This window comes from Culicoides brevitarsis, chromosome 1 (assembly GCF_036172545.1).
Source record: "Culicoides brevitarsis isolate CSIRO-B50_1 chromosome 1, AGI_CSIRO_Cbre_v1, whole genome shotgun sequence".
NCBI classification, from domain to species: domain Eukaryota; kingdom Metazoa; phylum Arthropoda; class Insecta; order Diptera; family Ceratopogonidae; genus Culicoides; species Culicoides brevitarsis.
This window is the reverse complement of record NC_087085.1, coordinates 29543709-29567951: the sequence shown is the minus strand read 5'-3', so window position 1 is coordinate 29567951 and position 24243 is coordinate 29543709. Positions and strand designations below refer to the sequence as shown.

Below are 24243 nucleotides of genomic sequence, written 5' to 3'. Positions count from 1 at the left end.
AAAAATAAAATAAAACCTTTTCTAATTTTTTGAGTTCAAAATTGTTCTTTTTAGTTAATTATTATTATTTTTTAATAATTTCAAAATAATTTTTTTTGAACTATAAAAAATATAATTTAGAGCCAATTAAAAATATTCAGAAAATTTTAAATACTCTATAGAAATTTTAAGGTCCAAAAAAGTTTTTAATTTAAATTCCAAGGTCATATTAAGGTTATTTCTGTTTTTTTTTTAATTTTTTAAAAAAGAATTCTAAAAAAATATTATTTTAAAAATTAATTATAATTTTTGAAATATTAAAAAAAATCTTTAAAATTTTAATTAAAAAAAATTTTAAAAATGAAAAAAAAATATGAAAGTTTTATTAAAAATTTTAAATTTTCATGAACTTTTCATTTTTTCTACTTTCATTTTTCTCAATTGTATATTACTCCACTGTGACCTTTAAAGACCAAAATTATGATACCAAGATAAATGCGCATTCCATACATCATTATTCATGATTTATGGACATCTTTTCTCTACACAACTACATCGTTGATGAATTATTTCTCGGCACTACGCAAGAACTAATCAATTAAATAAACATACTGTCAAGGTTGCTCGTCGATTTCGCCAGAATTGGAAATTAGTTTGGTGCCCAAATAGTAAATATTTCATGCAAATAAGCGATCATCAAATTTTCAGCGCTGTTAACTCTATTTTTTACTCGGCATATTCTCCTTCCGCAAATGCCAGCCGTTAATTAATTCCTGTGTGTTATGCTTATCGTTCGATGGAATTCAGCGCGAAACACAATACAACTTTATTATTTTCCTAAAATATTTAACGATTTGTGGGAATATTTGCCTGTTACCGGATATTTTTCGTTTGTGTGCATTAGCTTGCGATGTTTATCGGGCTCTGCATCCTGATCGATGGTTTATGTGTACCTCCTACTATGATTTAGATTGTTTTCGATAAAGGTAAATTTATTATGCACATTGTTTGATGGACTAATGGAATCGTTTAAGCGATTTTTCGTTTATCAGAGGCGCCAAAATTCAATCAAAATGACCAAAAGTTTGACAATTGTGACCCAATGCACATTTTTATTCAACTTTTTGCTTCAATTTATATTTTGAAATTTCAGCCCAATGGACATTTGAATTTTTTAACCTTAAATTGGACCCAATGCACATTCTTAAATTAGTTCAAAAATTTTCGAAGCTTACATTTTAAAATTTTGTCAAATCCGAAATTTTCTAAAATTTTTATCTAATGCAAATTTTTTTTAAGCCCAGTGCATATTTTAAAAATTTTGCCCAATAAATATTTAAAATGTTATGGTAAATTTAAAAATTTCAACCCAATGTACATTTAAATATTTTTAACCTGAAATTGGACCCAATGCAAATTCTTAAAATTAGTTTAAAAGTTATCGAAGCTTTTTACTGAAATCTGAAACCTCTACCTAATGCAAAAATTAACCCCAATAGATATTTAAGATGTTTTGCCCAATGCACATTTTGAAAAATATAAAATTGTTTTTTTTTAAATTTCACCCAATGCACATTTTAAAATTTTTTCAAATTGTTTCCAACCCAGAAGACATTTAAAACCTTACCCTAGCTTACTTTTATAAACTTTTATCCCAGGGTTCATTTTCAAAGATTTCAGCCCAATCACAATTTATTTTTTTAGACCCAATGCATATTTTAAAATTTCCCAATGAAAATTTTAACCACGTGACCATAGAAATTTGATAAAAAAAATATGCTGTTAAAATGTGTCTTGGGCTCTTTTTTTGAATAAAATAATATAATTCATCATTATTCTGAATATTATTGATTACTTTGCACGTTACGTCTCTGTCATTACATGTTGGTAAAGGAAACCTTCCATAAATTTGTAATAATAATCAAATGTAATCATTTTCACGTAACTGTTTTACGCTGTTTTCAGAACTTTCAACAAACTTTATTAATCGCATAATCTCATGAAAACGGTCTCTAAGTGAATTGATTTGCATTTTTCTCCGAATTGATAAAAACAAATGTTTCTAAAATGGCCCATCAAGGAATAATTAAAACTTATCTGCGCCGAAATTTAATATTATACAGTACTTTTATTCCCTTTTACAACATTTGACGTCATTTTCAATGATCTGACTGACAAGGTACTTAGGCACTGTCGGATACAGTCTATCACTTTCCCTTTTCGAAATCTGCAAAAAAAAACAAAAGTGCGGAAAATCGTTGAATAAATGACTAAATTTCACAGATGATTGACTTCTTTTTATGGACATAATTAAAATTAATAAGCATAATCAAGGCAATAAATTTCCTGTTCGTGCAACACGCAAACTGTCAATCTGGCCGGTAGTGCATACTCGTTCGGTGCCAATAGATTTCCATATTAATTAAGTGTCTGTTCAGTCGTATAAACGTGGCACATACAGCACACAGTGAGATAGGAGATAGCAGACAAACTAATTGTAATTGTCATGTAATTGAGCTTTGTTTTTTTTTATTATTTTTATTAATTAGAGAAAAATTACGACTAATCAGGATGAGCAGATTTTTTTATTGTTGAAGTAGTTTATGTAATTATTTTTGTATTTTTTATTAATGTTAATTTTTTTTTGGACAACATTTAAATTTAAAAGTTGTGAAAATTTGTTTTTTCGATAAAAAGTGAAAAAAATGCAAATAAAATTATTTTTATTTTTTTTAAATCATTAAAATTTTTAATTAATTTTTAAAAAAATTTATTCTCTTCAAATTTGAAAAATTTAAATGAAATTTATCTCATTTATTTTCATTTAATTTATTTAATTCAATTAATTAATTTTTAATTATTTTATATTTTTTAAAATTAATTAATTTATTTAACTTTAATTTTAATTAATTTTTAATTTAATTTTAATTAAATTAATTTTTAATTAAAAAAAATAAATTAAGAACGAAAAAATTCAAATAAAAATTATTAAAATAAAAAAAAAATTATCAAAAAATTTTTTTCATGAATAAAGAAAAATTAAAAAGTTAATTCAATTTAAATTTAAAAAATAAAATTAATTAATTAAAAAAAATATATAAAATAATTAAAAATTAATTAATTAATTGAATTAAATAAATTAAATAAAAATAAATAAATAAATGAAATAAATTTAATTAAATTAAAATGAAATAAAAATTTAATTAAATTAATTTTAATAAGAAAATAAATTAATTTAATTAAATTAATTTTTAAGAAAACATTTTTTTTTTTGTTTAAAAAAAATAAAATTTAATTAAATAAATTAGTTATTAAAGATTAAATTTAAAAAAAAAATTAATGATTTCCCTTCAAAATACATAGAGTACAAAAAAAAGTTCTTGACCACAAAATTAGCTTCACAAAGAAAAACTTTATTTAAACAGCTGTCACCAAAGTAAATAATTGCAAAGGAACATACCAAGGGTTACTGACACTGGTCATCAACCCTAGAAAATTATTCAGAACATCTTGAAATGTTTTTCAGAAATTGTTTTTATCCCTCTTAGAATATTTTACATTGTCTATAAAATTGTAACTAAAAAAACAAGCTTCCTACACTACAAATGCCAAATCCTATTCTTTTAATACTTTTTTTTGTTATAAAAATATTTTAATTGCTTGACAATTCTTCCTTCGTCGCATTATTTATAAATTTCTTCAAAATGTCTCAGATAAAAATTTCTGAGAAGGAAAAGAATTCTTCTTTCATTAAATTAAATTGTAATTTTGTCCTATTTTAAATTAAAAAACTTTTCTGCAATTGACAGCAGAAATATTTTCACGAAACACGCACAAGGAAAAATTACCGTAAATGACCTAAATCCTTAAAGCGGAAATCAGGTCAATGACATTTTGACATCTTATTTTTTTTAAATTGACACCGCAAATTAGAATAACCAAGACGAGACTAGAATAAAATCCATTAAAAAATTTTATAGCTTGTCGTAAAAGCGCTCAAATTCCAAAGAAAAATAAAAAGTTTTCATTTTCAGTGACGAAAAGATCTGATAATTACATTTTAATTAATTTGTAACGAAGGATAATTAAAATTTATAAAGATTGATTGATTTTAAAATGATAGAAAATTTTGCAGAGACAATAAATTTTCCGTTAATGACATCTTCAAAGTGTTTCCGTTCGTTCCTTGCCATTTGTTTTATTCCATTTAACGACAACACATGCAAAACACATAAAAAAAGCAAAATTTACAGCGAACAAAGACCAATTTTGCATAATTGACAAAATAATTCCAGCATGTACCAAATAATCTGTAGATTTTCAAAGAAAGCAAAAAAAAAGACAAAAAGTTTTAGTCAAGATGTTTTTTTCTTCTTCTTCTTCATAAATTAAAATGACTCGAAAATCGCATTTAAATTCTTTTACAGTACATAAAATTTAATTGAATTTTTAGGAATTGATTTTCTTCGTTTTTATTTTTCTTGTAATAAGTTTTTTAACTTGCAAAATTCCTGAAATTGAGATACTTGTAGATAAGAGATGGAATGTTCAATTCAGACGAATTCTTTTCAATGCTCTTCAATAATTGGAATTTCCGTTTTAAGTGGCGTTATATGAGTGTCAAGTGGGGGCGACTGGTACTTTATTTTGTTTCATGGGTATTTAAATGGAGTTCTTAAGGAATTTTTACTTTAAAAATTTTAAGAGTTTTATTTCTGGGGGTTGAAAAAATTAAAAAAAAAAAATTGAATAAAAATATGTTGAAAAATTAATTAAAAGTTGAATATAAAAAAGTTTTAAAAGTGAAAAAAAATATTTTTTAAAAATTGTTAAAAAAATAAAATTTAAAATATTATCGGTTAAATTTCCTATATAATTCCTTATAATTAAAAATATTTAAAAAATTATTTAAAAAAAAATTAAAAATTAAATAAATTAAAAAATAATGAAAATTAAAATAATATTTAATAATTAAAGATTAATTTATTTTAATTTTCATTATTTTTTAATTTTTAAAATAATTTATTTAATAATATTTAATTTATTTTAATTTTCATTATTTTTTAATTAATTTAATTTTTAAAAGTTTTTTAAAATAATTTTTTTGAATATTTTTAAATTATAAGGAATTCAATATGAAATTTTTAAATTTATAAAAAAAATAGAAAATTTAATCAAAATTAAAAAAAAAATATTTTTTTATCATTTGTTAAACCAATTAAAATTACTTAATAAAATAAAAATAAAATTAATAAACAAAAAAAATACCTACTAAAAATCTAACATTTTATTAACAAAAAAAAAACTACAGGCTAAGTTTAAATTTTTCAACTTAAAACTTTTTAAGAAAATAAAAAAATCTCGAAAGGTGAAGTTTCGGTTCAAAACTTTATGATCACGTTTATCAATTTTTTTCTCAGAAAATTTACTGCGAAATTGATATTCCTTCAAGGCGTTCCCGTAATTTGCCTGCACCTTTGACGAGAAAAATTCTCGTGTTCATAGTTTACATATTTTTGCAAAATAAATTGCATGTTGATGTGTTGATGAGCATAAAAAATTGAGTAAAACGAGAATCTTCTATGCGGGTTGCCACCATTTTCATACAAAATGATGCATCGAAAGGAGCAACTTTTCCAAAGTTTATCTTCTGGCATCGAACGCAGCATTTGCATGAACAATCGATGCACTTTTTTCCCATTCTAACCAACTTTGCGATGTTTATAACTTCATATCAACACAAAAAAAAGTTGCTTTAACAACGTGTGGCAAAATTTATCAAAGAATTTTTTACGTGGCAGTCAAGAGCGTCGTGTCGTGTAAAGTGAAACCAATTGATGATGAAATCATTATATTTGTAGATCATATTTTGCAGAAAATTTTCTTCTACATTTTTTTTTTCTCGTCGGAATGAGTTCAAGTTACAAGCAACTAAATCAGTAGACAACGAAATTCCCTTTTTAGACAATTTTAAGCCATTGAATGATTTTTCCACTAATTCCGGTCTTTAGCCATAAGTATCCTCGTTATGTCCATTTGTGTCCTGAGTAAACAATTTTGGATCAAGGAGACAATCTCTAAATTGCCTCTAATGCCGTGCTTGGCCTACTTTTGCAAAAAAAAGACACATATCGCGCGGCAAAAGTGTCCCTTAATAATATCCTCCAACGATAAAATTTTATTTCCTTTGACATAAAGACGTCCTTTTGTTGTTCTAACCTGGCATTAATATATGAAAAATACAAGCTGTTGCGGATTTTCTTCGAGAAAAAAAAATAAAGTTGTGACAAAGTTTTCTATGATATAAAAAAACAGGTGTTCAGCTTTTAAAATAAATCTTCATTCAAGTTAGTTCTTTAGAAACGTAAAAATATTAAAGGAAATTTTTTTATTTTAAATTTTTTATTTAAAAAATATTTTTAAAATATTTAATTTATTTATTTTTTTGTTTTGATTCTATACTATTTTTTTTTTAATTTTTATTTAAAAACATTTAAAATAGTTTTAATTAAATTTGAAATTTAATAAATTAAATTAAACTAAAATTAATTTATTTAATTTAAATTTGTTTTTAATTTTTAAATAATAAATTTGAATTTTTAATTAATTTAAAAAAAAATTCAATTCTTGTGAATATAATAAATCCGAAAAACCAAATGATGTCCAGTTGAAAACTTTATTTTTATAAAAAAATAAAAAATAAAAAAATCGTTAAATCGCAATAATTTTCATTTTTAAAACGCACGAAAAATAAAAAAATTTACTAAAAACATAAATATTTTTTCAAAATCTTTTTAACTATTTTTTTTTAATTTTTGGAAATTTTTTTTTGTCATCTAAAACTTTAAAAGAAAAAAAGATTTGTTAAGAAAAAAATTTCGGTTAAAATTATTGTATGGAAAGCTAAACAGCTAAAGTCCTCAAAAATATTAATTTTTTTTTTTAATTTTATTTTTGTTACTTTATTTAATGTATCATCAAATAAAATACACAAATAAATTTTTTTTTAAAGACCATTGGAATCGATTTGAGTCAATAAAATCAAAAAAAATTTCAAAGACAATATAAATTGCGGAAATTCTGCAATCAACAATTTTTATATTACATTGTTGGACCCTTCGTTCTATCCACTTATTTTTTTTTTTGTTTTTTTTTATTTTTTTTTTAACAAAAATTAAAATCAAAAACATACAAAAAATAAAATAAAATTTTTGTCCCAGTTCAACACAAACTTTTACAAGCGTTTTTCTAATTATTTCTGCTCCAAAACCTTCTAGCTAAACTTCACATACTGCAAAAAAAAAACTCGAAGAGATTTCTTGAAGCAGAATTTTTGCGATTGTTTTTGCAATTCATATAAATTTCAAGTTTTAATTTTTTTATAGATAAAAAAATTCAAAAATAAAACGGTTTCTTTCACAAAAACAAAATAATTAAAAAATAATAATTTTGAATTTTTGCTCTGATTGTAAATAAATTCATAGAAAAAAAATCCCAAAAACTCCAAGGTAACCATTTTAATTTAAATCTCAAACAAGACAACAATTTCAAACATTGCTTGTTTGTTTTTCGAATTTTAGTTTACGGAAGGAAACAGTAAAATATTTGCACAGATTTTGGTTTTCTCTCGAACATGTGTGTGTGGGTACCTCGTGTCGTGTAAGCTTAAGGTAAATCATTTTGTTCATTATTTGCAATGCGGTCATTTGTGGCTTTCTTTTGATTTATGACCACTTTTATTGCATACCAATTTGTAATGTGTACAGAAAAATTTTCCAGATTCGCTTGTTCGGAAAAAACTTTAAAATTGTGATTTATATCCTTGTTTTTTTGTTGATATTCACTTAGGAATATTTGTGAACACTTCATGTTAAAAAGTTTCTCTTTTTTTCTTATGAAATTTGATTTTGGAGACATAAAATAACAAGTAGGTGTAAATGATATCTCTGCAAAACAACGAAAAATAAACAAAAAAAAAGTTTAAGTATTTTGTTTTTGCAAATGTTTTGTTTTTTCGATGAAAATGATACTCGAGAGTATTTTATTTGATGAATTTGCATCATGTTAGTATGGGAATCTAAGATTGAAGACTTATTTTTTTTTCAATTTTAAACCACGTGACATTTTTTTTCATTACTATTAAAGGATTTTAAAAATTATTTCAAATTTTTTAAAATTATTTTTAATTATTTTATTTTAAATATTTTTTAAAAATTAATCTAAAGGTTTTTATTTTATTGTTAAATTAAATTTAAAAAAATTAAATAAATAAAAAATTAAATTAATTAATTAAAATAAAAAATAAATTTTAATTTTTAAAGGTAAAAACTATTGTATTATTGAAAAAAATAAATTTTTCCAAATTTAAACTTTTTATTGGTCTAAAAAGCATAAATAAAAGTTGAAAAATTATAATTCATCCGAAAAATGGAAATAAAAAAAAAGGTTACAAAATTTTTGAGTCAAAAAAATTAAATAATTAAAATAATAATTAATAATAATAATAATTAAATAAAATAAGTCAAAAATTACTAATAAAATATTTTTTATTAAATTTTAAATATTTTATTTTTAGGATATTCTTTTTATTGTTTTTTTTTAATTAATTTTAATACAATTTAAGAGCAATAATTTTTTAATACAATAACCCAATTTCATTGACCTAAAAAAAAATCAAGAATTTATCGAATTAATAATTTGTATGAAAATATTCACTGACCATATCTGTTACCTTATAAATTGCCAATAAAACAAGGTTATAGAATTTTTATACTTTTTTAAACATAAAACAAGGCATTTTCAGACAAATTGAATTGCCCTTTGTTTCGTGTGCATATAAATTCCCTCATAAAGTAAGTCATAAACATAGCTTGTCCCTAAAATACAAATCCATCTTTTGACAAAGAAATACCAAGAAAAAAAATAAAAAAAAGTTCTCAACCGGGCACACCGACCTCCTACGCTTTGAAAAAAAAATAAATCATAAAAAATACACAAAACTTAAAGCTGCTTAATCCGTTTTCTTTTTTTTTATAGACAAAAGACGTAAAAAAAAAGTGGCCTGGCTTTGTGTGATTTCCTTTGACGATTCATTTTATCGCTCGAAAAGGGTGTTGATTTGTGTTTGATTGCCAGTCAATATTTAATGGCGCGCGTGAAAAATATTCCATGAGAACTTTTTTTTCATTTTTTATATATAAATTAATCCTTTTTGTTGTTTATTTATTCATTTTTTTGTTTTGTTGGATTTTTTTTTTAATTTTTTGTAAAAAAATGTTGTTTATCTCTTTGAAAATATTTTTTTTTATATTTTTTCAAACTGAAAATTCCACTCTTATTATGAAAAAAAACAGAACAAGAGAAGCTTAGCGAATCTGTAAGAGATAAAGAATAACGATGAAATGCAATTAATTCTATTTTTTAAACCCTTTAAAGAAAATTTATTTATTTTACAGTGTCTTCCTTTCAACGTGTTTGTTCGGATTATTTCAAAGGATTAAAAAATAAGAAGAAGAAAAAAATTGTCGTCATAGAGATTTTTTACTGCTCTATTTTATATTTATCGTGGTAGGTAATAATAAGGTTAATCGGGCACTGCCTCTGGGATGAACAACAATAATGAGCTGTTGTGCCACAGTAATTGGTTATGTTTGTTACAAGGAAAAAAAAAAGATTTTACAGTGAAAAAATAAGATTTTTTTTTTTATCTAAAATGACGTTGTTTAAGTAGCTTTACATCCAAAGGATTTTTTAAATCGTAAAATTTAAAAAAATATCGACTTTAAAATTTTTTAAAATTTTTAATAAAATAAATTTTTACCCTAGTGCATATTTTTGTGGATTTCTGACCCAGTGTGTATTCAAAGATCTATATTAAAATCTATTTCAGTTTTGTAACATTAACTTAATTTTTGTCTCTCAAAACTTTTTTGTGTTTTTTTAGTCTTGTAGTTTTATTTGAATGAAGATTTTGGAATAATAAAATTATACATATAATTATTATTTATTTAAAAAATTTGTGAAAAATAAAAAAAAAACAAATATGGCGAGTAAAATGCATTGCATATCCCCAGATCGCCTCAGGCGCCTACATTAAAAAAAGGCGCAATTTCAGATTAAAAAGAATTAAAAAATTTTTTTTTTATTAATTTTTGTCTTGGAAAATGTTTTGGAAAATTTGCAGTAATTTTATTATATTTTTTTTACCTTCAAAGTTTTAAAAAACTTTTTTTTATCGCCACATTGGTTTGACAACATCTGAAATATATTTCAAATTTCATTCTATTTTTTGTCCTTATGCATATTTCAATGCGATAGATATTCAGATAGATATTCATGCTCTTTGACTATCGATTGAATGGCCATGTCCTTCAAAGAGTTGACGAGTTTAATGATCTGGGAGTATGTTTCGATACAAAGGGCACTTTCCGCAAACACGTATCATCCAAATCAGCCAAAGGAATGCAAATGCTGGGATTCGTAAGAAGGACCTGTGTTGATTTCAAGGATTCATCTGCTTTACGATCTGTCTTCTCCGCTCATGTACGCTCCCATGTCGAGTATGCATCGCCTGTATGGATGCCATACTTACAATCCTACTCGAGATGTATTGAAAGAGTGCAGCGCAGGTTCACCAGGTATGCTTTGAGGAAAACTGTGAATCAGGATACGATGCCCGAATACGAAATGCGATGCGCTGAACTGGGACTGCAACAACTGGTCATAAGAAGGAAAGTTGCCAGTATGATGACTGCATACGATATCCTGTCGGGCAGATTAGATAATGAATATCTGAAAAACCTCTTTCAGTTGAAGTTGAACAGAGAGTCGGCACGCAACACCGAAACCTTCGTCGTTCCTTTCAGGAGAACGAACTACGGGCAACACGAGCCCGTGACGTGGATGTGTCGACTCCTGAATAGAATAATCAGCTTTTTTTCCTTAGCAGTCTCACAGGATTCTGACGGTGATTTCAGTTTTGGGGTATCGAGAACCAAATTTAAGGAGATGGCAACAGAATTAGCTTCAGCAGACGATTGGCCAGATGGCGAAGTCCCACCGCTTTAAGGTAAGGGAAAAAATTTTTTAATTTGGCTGGCCCAATCGCTGGTGGATTTTCGTTTTCTTGTATCTTTTCATGTTTTCTGTGTCTGATGTCAACTGTAACTAAATTTTACTACCAAACTGGGCCAAAAAACAAGAGAAGCAGACCTCCTGGACCACGAGAATTTAGTTATTAATTGAATTTTTTGTATTTTATTGAAAAGATGGGTTTTTTATGCCGGAGAACGTTCTTCGATGGCTTTTTTGCCCCAAAAAAATATTTTCATTGACTGCCAAGGGCGCTAGCCTGTTGTGCGTTTTGACAAATAAAAAATAAAGAGAGTAAAATTTTAAACAATAATTACTTTAAATTGAAAAAAAAACAAAAATTTCTGGAAGTAACCTGAAACTTCAAAAAACAAAAATATTAGAAAATTTTCAAGGAACAAAAAAGTTTTAACCGGAAAGCTGCAAGTAATATATGTATAATAAAAAAAAAACAAGTTTAAAGAAGTAAACAAATCTTTTTCAAAAAAAAAAAGTTTACTAAGGAACTTATGGTAAAATTCCTCGTGACCTAAGAAAACAAGTGAGTTTTATGATCAAAATAAAAAGATAAAATACAACCTGGAATATTTTTGCATACTCGATTACACAATTTTCCTCCATTAAATACTCGCAAATATCTCATTATGTCCACAAATGAGCCAAAAACAATATTTTCCTCTTTTTTAGAATTATAAAACAATCTCAGTCCTGGCAATAAAACAAAACTATTACACAACAAAATGATGCCAACTTTATGCCCCCATATATAATTTAAAAGCTTTTTGCTGTGAGCAGTAATTAAATTCTTTAATCGTGTATTTATGTCCTTTAATTAAAATTATTTATGAAAATTCCCCCTTGGGCAACTTTTTACTGATTTTACCTTTTTTTTGTGCCAAGAGGAAAAAATACTTGAACCTTTTCGTCATAAATCTCTCTCTCTCTCTCTCTCTCCCAACCCATAAATTAATAATAAAAAAAAGAATTGAACCACAAAAATCACTTTTGCACCCGTAAACACCATCAATAATATGCGTCAATAAAATCATGGACAACAAGTGCTGACAAAACCACAATATTATCATGATCACAACGAAATTTCAAATCTTGAAAAGTAAAAACAGAATAAAAGAAATAGGATTACGATTTCTCGTTTCCTCTTCAAAACAGACAAAAAAATACGACGTAAGAAAGAAAATATCCAATTGAGACGAAAAACCAGGAAAGTATTTTATCGACACATGAAAATTATTTTATTGTTCATTTAAAATCTCACATAAGCAGCTTAGGTGGCATGATATATGGACATTTATTTCGTGAAAGAAGGAAAGTGTAATTTTTAAAAATGTTTCCTATAAGACCTTCAAAAATTTTTTTCCATATTAATGTATTTTTTGAGAATTTTAATTTTTTTAAAATTTAATTGATATTTATTTCAATCAATTAATTATTAAATAAATATTTAAATAAATTAATAATTTTATTTAAATTAAATTATTAAATAAATTAAAAAAAAATGATTTGTAATTTATTTTTTTTATTTATAAAAACTAATTACCTAATAATTTTTTAAATATTTTTTGTGAAATTTTATTTTTATGAAAAATTATTTTTAACATTTTAAATTAATAATTTTATTTAAATTAAATAATTAAAAAAATAATTTGTAATTTATAATTGTAATTTATTTTTTTTATTTATAAAAATAATTAGGTACCTAACAATTTTTGAAATATTTTTTGTGAAATATTATTTTTATGAAAAATTATTTTTAACATTTTAAATTAATAATTATTTTTTAAAATAAAATTTTTAATAATTAAAAAATAAAAAAAAAAATTAAATTGAACTAGAAAAAAAAACTATAAAAGACTACGACTAAAAAAAATTTTTTTCATTTTTTTTTATCAAAATTTTAAAATTTAAATAAACCAAAATTTTCTTGAAAAATTTGTAGGAAACTAAAAAAATTTTTAAAATTAATCTTGCCTCAACAAAAAAAAAACAAAATATTGACAACTTTTTCGGTCCGTGCACAAGTCGTTAGAAACTTGCTTAATTTTACGAGCTGTTAAAAGTTATTTAAGACTTTGTAAAGAAAAAAAAAAGTTTTTCTCGAAAACTTACAGGAAGAAGGTGTATTATTAGTCATGAACTTCATTGCATGTCACACATTCATCCACAATTTCTTTTGAAAATTAGTCGAGTTCTTGTTCCTTTTTTTTTTCTTGCAATTGACGCGACAAAGGTTGCACTACCAACGATGCCATAGCAATGAATATCCTTTTCAAGGTACAAGTGCAAGGTGAATTTGGCAACATTTTATTTTAGTACAACGTTCATTTCGGATCCGATCTGCGCAAGTCCGAGTTTTCTGGGAGAGACTGGGTGAAAAAAGGGGAAATTCCAAGTTTAAAGTTTCTCGCAGCAGTTCATTAGAAGTTTTTACCGGTAATGTTTTGTTTACCTTCTTGTTGGCGATATATTTACTTTGTTGATGTAGGTTTCTAGGTTGCTTGGTGCAATGTAGACGATAGTTAAGGTTATAATAATGTTGTTTGTGTGACGGTGTGACGTAAATTTAGACAAATGTTTGTTGCTAATAAATGTTTATGCAGCGAAATTTTGTTGATGTTAATTTAGGAGAAATATGTCTAGTCGTCGAAATATATGAGAAATTCTAGGTCATGCGTAAAATTATGTAAATGGCAATTAATGAAGATTTAGGAGATTTTAAATTGGTTGATTTGTGTAATATTTAAAATAATTAAAATTAAAAGTTTATTTTAAAAATTAATTTAATTTAAATTAAAAATTTTATTTGAATTTATTTTTTTGAGTTTTTATTATAATTTTAAATAAATTAATTTAATTTAAAAATTAATAGATTAAAAATTTTTATGTTTAAAATTTATTTGATATGATTTAAAAATTTTATTTAATTAATTAAAAATAAATAAATTATTTTTTTAATGTTTAAATTTTTTTTCTTTTTATTCTATAAATACAAAATTTGTCAAAAATTTGAAATAATTTAAAATAATTAAAAATTAAAAATTATAAATTGTTAAATTTATTAAAAAATTATAAAAATTAATTTATTTTTTTTACTATTCATAGTTTGAAAATGATATAAAACCTTTTTTTTAAATAATTATTTTAAAAATTTTTATCAGAAAAAACTCTCGTTTTTTTTAAATAATAAAAACATATATAAAAAATTATAAAATAATTTAAAAATAAATAAATAAAAAATAGAATATTTGAAATTATTTATAAAAAATTTATTTTTTTTATTTAATTATTAATAAAAATAAAATAAAATTAATTTTTAAATTAAATTAATTAATTTAAAATTATAAATTATAATAAAAACTAAAAATGATAGAATTTTGTATTTTTTTTTTAAATTTTCAATCTTAAATCCAATGAATTCCATCTAAAAGAACTCCTTTCATGTCCAACTTTATACCAAAAACTAACTTTTCACTAATTATAAAACATAAATATCCAAACCACAAACCAAGTTCATGAACCTCCCTTTTTTAGCCTCGTTCAAATCGTCACCAGATGTTAATTCTCTTAACTAGAACATAAAGCCGCAAGAGTCACCGCCGCCCACAAAACACTTTTACAATGCGACGTCTCAACTACAGCAATTATAAACCACTTAATTCACTGAACTTTGAGAGTTTTCCAGTATTTTTTTTTTTATTTTTTTTTTTCGTTGTTGCAACAAGCACCATCAACAAATAGTATTTTAGAGCAATAAAGTAATTAGTGCCGACCAGAAAGAAACTTTTACAACAACAAATGCTTTATTGCAATTTCGACGAAAACAAACAGTTTTTCTCGTTGTTGTCGTTTTAAGAATGCACAAAAAAAAAGTCGTTTTGTAAAAATGAAAAAAAAAAAATTTGCTTCCACATAATAAAAAATGGGAGTAATTTCGTTGGTTGGTTGGTTTTACAAAATGAACACATAATAAATTAAACTTTTTTTTGTGTTTATTTTTTTTAAGGAATCATTCTTCGTGATTTAGTATCTTCTGTTAATTTTTATTTTTTTTATTTACAGTAAATTATCGCTTTTCATTGAAATGAATAATTTTTTTTAATTCAAGCTAATATAATGTTTAAATATTTTAAAAAAAAATTTTTTTCGTTTTTAGGCTCATTTAAAATTTGCAAGAAATTTAAAATTTTTTAAAATATATTTTGTAAATAATTATTAATAAATATTGTTATAAGTTTAAAATTTTGTTATAAAAATAAAAGTTTTTTTTAAATTATTTTTTTCATTTTTTTTACAATTTTAAATCATTAAACTAAATACCTACCTAATTAATAAACAAATTAATTTTTTTTAAATTTTAATTATTAATTAATTTATTTATTTATTTTTATTTATTTATTTATTTTAATTATTTTTTATTCAAATAATTTAATTAATTAATTAAAATAATAACTAATGAATTAAAATAAATTATTATTTTATTTTTTACTAATTAATAAACAATTTTGCTTAACAATATTTTACTTATTAAAGACGAAAAAATAGAGAAAGTAGTCGTCTAAAGAACGACATACTATACCGCATTTCGATATTACATACCTTCCTAATTTCACATTTTCATACTCCTCATTTCACAATTTTTTACTCCTCACTTTACATTTTCGTACTCCTCATGACCCCCTCACAATTTCATACACCTCACAACCCAAGGGACTGCCAACATAACTTCAGGGTCCTAAAATAACTAAAAATTACAAAAAAAAAATTTGGGGCACACCGGAACACACACACACACACACACACACTGACACACGACAAGTCGAGTTTAATACCGCATTTTTTCTTCGAAATGCGGTAAAAAAATATAGAAATATTGTCATATTTAGGTCAAATTATATTAAAAATAATTTTTAAACTTTTTATTTAGGTACCTTTATTTAATAATAAAAAAAAATATATAAAGTAGAAACGTCCGTATTTTTAAATAAAAATTAATTATAAAAATTATTTATCAATAAAATTTGTTAAATTATCAGGAAAAAATAACATTTTAATTTGAACGAAAAATTCTAGACAAATTAATTTTTTTAAAAGCTTTTGTCTTCTTTAGTTAATTCAATTTCGGTCCATTTTTTCTTTCTCTTTTTTTTTATTTCATGCAAAAATCGTGACCAAAACTTTGTTTTTATATTTATGGTTAAAGTTCAACATTTTATTGTATTTTTTTTCGAGACATCTTTTGCCTATTAATGCTCTACCCAAAAACAGATGTAGGGTTGCTGATAAAATCTGTCTGAAGCAAAAAAAAAAATAAATAAAAAAAAACACACAAAAAGAAATTAAAGGGTAAAATTATAAAAATAAACGAAAGGAAGGAAGACAAAATAAAAGAAAAATGAGAATAAACGTTTTTTCTGTTTCGCTAAATATTTTTCCGTTTTTTTTTTTATTTTGGTCATAACTATAAACGAAGTTTATGCGTGATGTCATGACCTTTTCTCAGTAATTTAGCATTTTTTTTTTAATTTTTTCTAAGTTTGAGAATTTAAGACTCTTCACGTTAAAAGGGAAAAGTTCGTGCATAAATCGTCGACAAGAGCAAAGTGCTTGGATAAAACGCCTGTTTGGATCAATTAAGAAGCCATAACTTACTTTAATGACCAAACTTTGCGCCGTTTAGCTCTTCTTCATTAATTAATGTTGCAACGTCCCAGAGATAAAAGTAAAAAAAAGTTTCATCAAAAACTTGTTTGTGAGTGAAATTTATTGCAAACTTGTTGACTTATTGCATTATTTTCCGCAATAAATCCAAATTTATGAAAAATTATCCGAACAAATAATTTTATTTGATTTTTATTGAATTCCAAATTGCAATAACAACCACCGATAGCAATAAAAATTCAGCTAAAATCAACTCGGATGCACTTGATTCGGCATTACAATAATCAGCGTGGCTGCATTCCCGGCAATTCCAAGTAAAATGTGTCTCGGCGCAGTAATTCATTGATCCACAAAATCGCTTGCGATACCAAATATTTTCCTTTGCCACTGGAAAATTTAGCAAATTATTTCCTGTTTACCGAATTTCAATTTTGAAACGACTAAACTTACCGTACATCGCAAAATAAATGCACCGTTTGATGTCTCCTTTGACGTAACTCTCGCAATTTACTTTATCGGATGCCTCAATGGAGCAATTTCCCGTGACATTAGTGCCGTGTCGTAATTCATCGCAGTCGTAGCATCGAAGGGCGGAAGTTAAAGTAAGTAAGCTCATTAAAGTAAAACTTAATTTCACTAATCCCATTGTAACGACTTTACTTTCAGTCTGGATCGTGCAATGAAAATTACGTTACTGAATATTCAACGAGTTGACGTGTGTGAGTTTTAGTGGCTAAAAAAAGGCATTAGATCAGATAAGGAATTGATTGCATGTTTTGACGGCATGCGAGATTTATTGGAGATTCAAAGTCAAACAGAAGACTTTTTTTTTGGTACAGGTCACTTTTTTTATTTTAATTTTTTAAATTTTTTTTTTAAAGTACGAAATTTTGGAAAACAAAAAAAAATTTGAACTTTAAAAAAAATTTACTATTTTTATACAAAATGACAAAATTTTTAACTATTTTTGAGTGTTAAATATTTTTTATTTATTTTTTTTAATTATCTTTTTTGAGATTTGCTAATTTAAAATAGATTTCAGAATATTACATATAAAAAATTAAAGAAAAAAAAATTCATAAAAAATAACTGTCAAAAAAATTTGAAATAATTTTGTAAAAAAAAAATTAAATAAGAAAATTTATGTTAAATTACGATTTTTAAACAAAAATTATTAAAAATTTAAAAAAAAAATTTCTAAAAACATCTTGAAAAATTATGAAAATACACCGAATTTTTTTTTTTAACGAAGAAAAGTTCAGTTCACTTTGACTGGTGAAATAATTCAAAATAATTCATATGAAGTCTGTGAAAAATGATAAAACCACTATAATTTTCATTAAAATAATTTTAAATTCTTCTATGGTAAAAAAAAAATATTTTACATAGTCATGATATTTTCTTGACAGAAGCATTTGTGAGTCATAAAAAATATGGGTAAACATATTTATTCTTATCAAAGCGTATTTTTAAATACTTTTTTTTTAATTTAATGTAAGATTATTTATTTATTAAATTTATTCATTTTATTTTTTATTTTAATAAAAAAAAAAATCATTATAATTTGATAAATTTATAAAAATTTAATTTTTTTAATTAAAATTTTATGAAATATTTCTCAAAGAAAATTTATTATTTATCTTCTGATACCTAATATTTTTTTAGCAATTAAGGAACTTTTAATTTTTTTTTTAATGCAAAGAGACGTAAAAAAATTAATAAAATTAATTAAAAAATTACGACATACCTACAGGGTTTATCTTAATTTAATTTAATTTAAATTTATTTTATTTGTTATTTATTAAAATTTATGATTTTATTAAATCATTTTTAAATTAATTTTTTTTTTAAATAAAAAAAAAATAATTAATTAAATCATTAAATTATTTTAAACTTTTCTCACAAGTAAAAATATTTTTTTTTTAACGAGAGATTTTTAATGAAACGAAAATTTTTAAATTATTAATGATTTTCAATTTTCTATTTTTCATGCTATTTTTATTGATATTTATTTTACAATGAATTAAAATTTTTTAATAAAAATAGAAGAACATACAGTTTAAATTTTTTGGATAATGAGACGTAAAAATTTAATAAAATTAATTAAAAAATTTAATTAATTTAATTTAATTTAAATTTATTTTATTTAATAATTATTAAAAGTTTATGATTTTATTAAATTATTTTTAAATTAAATTATTTTTAAAATAAAAGAAAAATTAATTAATTAAATCATTAAATTATCTTAAACTTTTCTCACAATTTTATCAAGTAAATTTCTATAAGTTCTTTTTTAACGAGATAATTGATCAAAAATTTTTAAAATATTTATGATTTTCTATTTTTTATGCTATTTTTATTGTTATTTATTTTAAAATGAATTAAAATTTTAAATAATTAATGGAAGAACATGCAGTTAATTTTTTTTAAATAAAAAACGTTTTTGATCAAGTGACTTTAAAAATTTTTCAATTAATTTTTTTAAATTAAATTAAATTTTTATAGGGTAAAATCATTTAAAAAATTAAAAATTTTGTTAATATTTTTATAAATTTTTTTTATGTAAAAAATTTTCTTTTTTTAAAAAAATATTAAAAAATTATTTTCTATTTTATTTATTTTTTCTCTAAAATAATCAAATTTATTCAAAATAAATCGTAAAAAATTGAATAATTAATCAGACAGAAAACTAAAAATCTGTCAAAATAGCAAAAATTAGCTGCTAAACTTTAAATTAAAAATATTTCACCTCAGCCATGTCAAACACTTGTCTGTCCTCCTCATCAGTGACTGCATGCTCAAACATCAACTGATATCAATGTTGGTTGGTCAGAAAACTGGACAGAAAAATTACCATTCATAAATTCCTCGTCATTTAATGTGTTTTTCCAGCGGCAATTTAGAAGTCGTCTACTAGAAGCATCAACAGCAGCTACCTTATCAAATATGCAACAAAAACATCGCCAGCAATAAAAAGTACACAGCAACTCTTGATTTATGTCACGAGTAAGTAGAGAGGTAGTTAACTCGGTTTGAGTGTTTGTGGCACCTGGTGCACCTTTCAATCTAGTTAGTTAGCGCAACGCGTCAACCCGTTATTCCAGTCTCCTTGACGCGATGCAACCACATTTTCGCAAGCAAACACAGAAAAATCCGATTATTTAAAGTTCGTTTGCTCTTAAATGTGGATTTTCATCAAATGTTGGTGCGTTGCTGGCAGAAATTTTATTTTGGTTTCGTTGAAATTTTTTTTTTTTTGCATAAATTTGCCATAAATTTAATGAAAAAACATATCAAGTACATCTGACATCGTGCCGTAAAAATATTTTTGTGTGAGGATAATAATTAAATTTGCATTGTTTGAATTTTCAGGGTTAGCAAAACAAATTAAAATCATGACAATTTTGATGGGAGCTGTAACGAAAATATTTTCTTTTATGTGAAAATAACTCGGAATGTCACAAAAACAACAAATCCCAATTATTTTTGGTCACATCAAGGCAAGGGATGTTCAAAAGTAGGGATTTATCAAAATAAATTCTCTGCAAGTTTTTATCAGTTTTCCTTTTTTTTTCATGAAAGAATTAATTTCGTGGAAAAGCCGATGAAACCATTTTTCATTTACGGTAAGTTGTTTTGATTTGTCATTAATTTTCAATTTTCTTCACGTCAAGATGCAGCTGAGCGCTGTTCATTGCAATAAATTTATATTTTCTGCAACAGCATAATTTTAATCGACACTGAACATCTTTAATTTTAATCATGGTGCGTTCACTTTTGCAGAAAATTTTCTTTTTTTGAAGCATTAATTTTAAATTTTCTTGTTTAATGAAATTTTTAATTACATTTTTTTAACCACGTGGTTAATTTATTTTTTTTAAATAATTTTTTTTATTATTAAAATTATTAGATTTAAATAAATATTTAATTAACGTGGTTAATTTAGGTTTTTTTTAAAAAAATTTTTTAATTATTGATTTGAAAAAAAAAAATTAATTTAATTGTTATTTTAACGACGTGGCTTATTTTATTTTTTTGAGAATTTAAATTAACTAATTTTTTAAACCACGTGGTCAATTTCTTTTTTTAAATAATTTTTTTTATTATGAAATTTAAATAAATAATTAATTTAATTATTTTTTTAACCACGAGGCTAATTTATTATTTTTTTTAAGAAATTAATTTAACTAATTTTTTAAACCACGTGGTCAATTTATTTTTTTTTTTTAATTATTAAGTTTAAATCGTAGTTTATTCAATTTTTTTAAAAACAATTTAGTTCAATTAATTTTTTTTAACCACGTGGTTAATTTAGTTTTTTTTAAATAATTTTTTTAATTATTGATTTGAAAAAAAAAATTAATTTAATTGTTATTTTAACGACGTGGCTTATTTTATTTTTTTAAGAATTTAAATTAACTAATTTTTTAAACCACGTGGTCAATTTATTTTTTTTAAATAATTTTTTCAATTATTGAATTTAAATAAATAATTAATTAATTTATTTTTTTAAACCACGTGGTTTATTTTAATTATTTTTTAAAAATTTAATTTAATTATTTTTTTAAACCACGTGGTTTACATATTTTTTTAAGAATTTAATTTAATTAACCACTATTTGATTTTTTAGTCGAGGAACTGCATTCACCAAATAATAATGCAACACCATTTCGCAGTTCAAATGTCGGACAATTTATCACAATAATGCGACCGATGATTATTTTCGGTAACTGCTTTGGACTCATGCCATTGCAAAATTTCTGGGCCAGAGACGCATCTAAGCTGACATTCAGTTATCGCTCCTGGAATTTCTGGTACTCCTTTTCGATGCAAATTTGCATCTTTGCCTTCGTTTTCACGTCGTTCTACAAGCAATTTGTCTATCGAGTGGAATTTGACAAAATTAGTAAGTCGATTTGAAATTTGAGTCAGCAATTTTTAAGTTTTCTCTCTTTATTTCCAGTTAATTTCCTTTCCTTTACGTCATCGTTATTGATTTACTCAAATTTTGTTCTCGTTGCAAAGAGATGGAAAGAGCTGCATCAATTCTGGGAACACACAGAGTGGTTGCTGGCAAGCCAAATTCGTGCGGGATATAACAAGAAAATTTTGCAGAGGAAAATATTTTTTATCGCTTTCGTGATTCTTGGAGTGGCAATCGGTATTTTTAAAAATTTATATTTTTTTTTCCTCTGAAAAGATAAATTTTAATGGAATTTTTTTTTCAAGTTGAACAAATTTTGGACGAAATAACGGGATATTATCGCACTCATGAATGTTGGGACGTGCGAAATCGGTTGGAGGCGTTTTTTAAGCAATTTTTTCCGGAATTCTTCTTTATTGTGCCTTACAGCATCGGAACGGGACTTTTTGCGACATTTGTGCATTTTTTCTGCATGATCAGCAGGAATTTTGTGGATTTGTTTCTAATTGCTGTTTCTTTGGCGCTGCGAGAACAGTTTCAGATTATCAATGACGCCATTTTGGGAACACCTTTAAGTGTAAGTTTTTTTTACTGAAAATTAAAATTAAAATTAAAATTAAAATTAAAATTAAAATTAAAATTAAAATTAAAATTAAAATTAAAATTAAAATTAAAATTAAAATTAAAATTAAAATTAAAATTAAAATTAAAATTAAAATTAAAATTAAAATTAAAATTAAAATTAAAATTAAAATTAAAATTAAAATTAAAATTAAAATTAAAATTAAAATTAAAATTAAAATTAAAATTAAAATTAAAATTAAAATTAAAATTAAAATTAAAATTAAAATTAAAATTAAAATTAAAATTAAAATTAAAAAATTAAAATTAAAATTAAAATTAAAATTAAAATTAAAATTAAAATTAAAATTAAAATTAAAATTAAAATTAAAATTAAAATTAAAATTAAAATTAAAATTAAAATTAAAATTAAAATTAAAATTAAAATTAAAATTAAAATTAAAATTAAAATTAAAATTAAAATTAAAATTAAAATTAAAATTAAAATTAAAATTAAAATTAAAATTAAAATTAAAATTAAAATTAAAATTAAAATTAAAATTAAAATTAAAATTAAAATTAAAATTAAAATTAAAATTAAAATTAAAATTAAAATTAAAATTAAAATTAAAATTAAAATTAAAATTAAAATTAAAATTAAAATTAAAATTAAAATTAAAATTAAAATTAAAATTAAAATTAAAATTAAAATTAAAATTAAAATTAAAATTAAAATTAAAATTAAAATTAAAATTAAAATTAAAATTAAAATTAAAATTAAAATTAAAATTAAAATTAAAATTAAAATTAAAATTAAAATTAAAATTAAAATTAAAATTAAAATTAAAAAAATTAAAAATTAAAATTAAAATTAAAAAAAATTAAATTTTAAAATTAAAATTAAAATTAAAATTAAAATTAAAATTAAAATTAAAATTAAAATTAAAATTAAAATTAAAATTAAAATTAAAATTAAAATTAAAATTAAAATTAAAATTAAAATTAAAATTAAAATTAAAATTAAAATTAAAATTAAAATTAAAATTAAAATTAAAATTAAAATTAAAATTAAAATTAAAATTAAAATTAAAATTAAAATTAAAATTAAAATTAAAATTAAAATTAAAATTAAAATTAAAATTAAAATTAAAATTAAAATTAAAATTAAAATTAAAATTAAAATTAAAATTAAAGTCGGGATTTTTTCCCTAATTTTGTTAAATGAAAATTATTTCAGATGAAAAAATATTTTTTACTTCCGATAAAAAGTTTCAAGCATTTTTCAACATTTTTTAAAAACATTTTTAGGCAATGGAAAAAAACTTTTGGGCCAACAAGTGGCATTTGTACAAACGAGTGCACGAACTCCTCCAATGCGTAAATGCAAAAGTAAACTTTTTAATTCTCCTCTCATACGCTACAAATTTATATTTTATTTGTGTGCAACTCCTTTCATGTATGAGGTATCTCTTCAATTTCTAACGAAAAAAAATTGAAAAAAAAATCTCATTAAATATTTTTTTCAGACAAAAATCATCAGCAGTTCAAGGGTTTTATCTGTGGATCTCGCTGGCATTCCTCATTGGTCGGGTACTCGTGTTGTCGCTGTCTGCCGCCCAAATTAACGACGAATCCAAGAAAATTCTGCCTTTCATGCGAAAACTACCGACATCCATGTGGAACATTGACATTGAACGCTTCCTCGAGCACTTGACGAACGAGACAATTGCCCTGACTGGCATGAATTTTTTTGCCTTAACGCGATCATTGATCCTAAAGGTGATTGATTGAATTCTGGATTGAATGAACTGCGAATTAATTTCCCTTTTGAAATGAATTTCCTTTCAGATTGTTTCCACAATTGTGACGTACGAGTTGGTAAAAGCGAAAAAAAAATTAAAAGAAAATTCAGATTTTTATCTTTTCTTAATTTTTTTTCTTCTTAGGTTCTCTTTCAGTTCAAGGAGGTCGATGAGACAAAGAGTGGCGGAGATAAAGATCCGTGCACGTGA

General features: G+C 23.2%; 1 protein-coding gene across 1 annotated transcript; it reads left to right on the top strand.

Moving 5' to 3' along the window:
- Positions 1–20350: 20350 nt before the first annotated feature.
- LOC134837593 (gustatory receptor for sugar taste 64e-like) lies at positions 20351–24243 on the top strand. The gene is made up of 8 exons (XM_063852975.1): positions 20351–20372; positions 21377–21652; positions 21710–21907; positions 21976–22247; positions 23540–23694; positions 23758–24010; positions 24080–24109; positions 24178–24243. Exons 1-8 carry the CDS (start codon positions 20351–20353, stop codon positions 24241–24243), a joined length of 1272 nt encoding a protein of 423 aa, XP_063709045.1.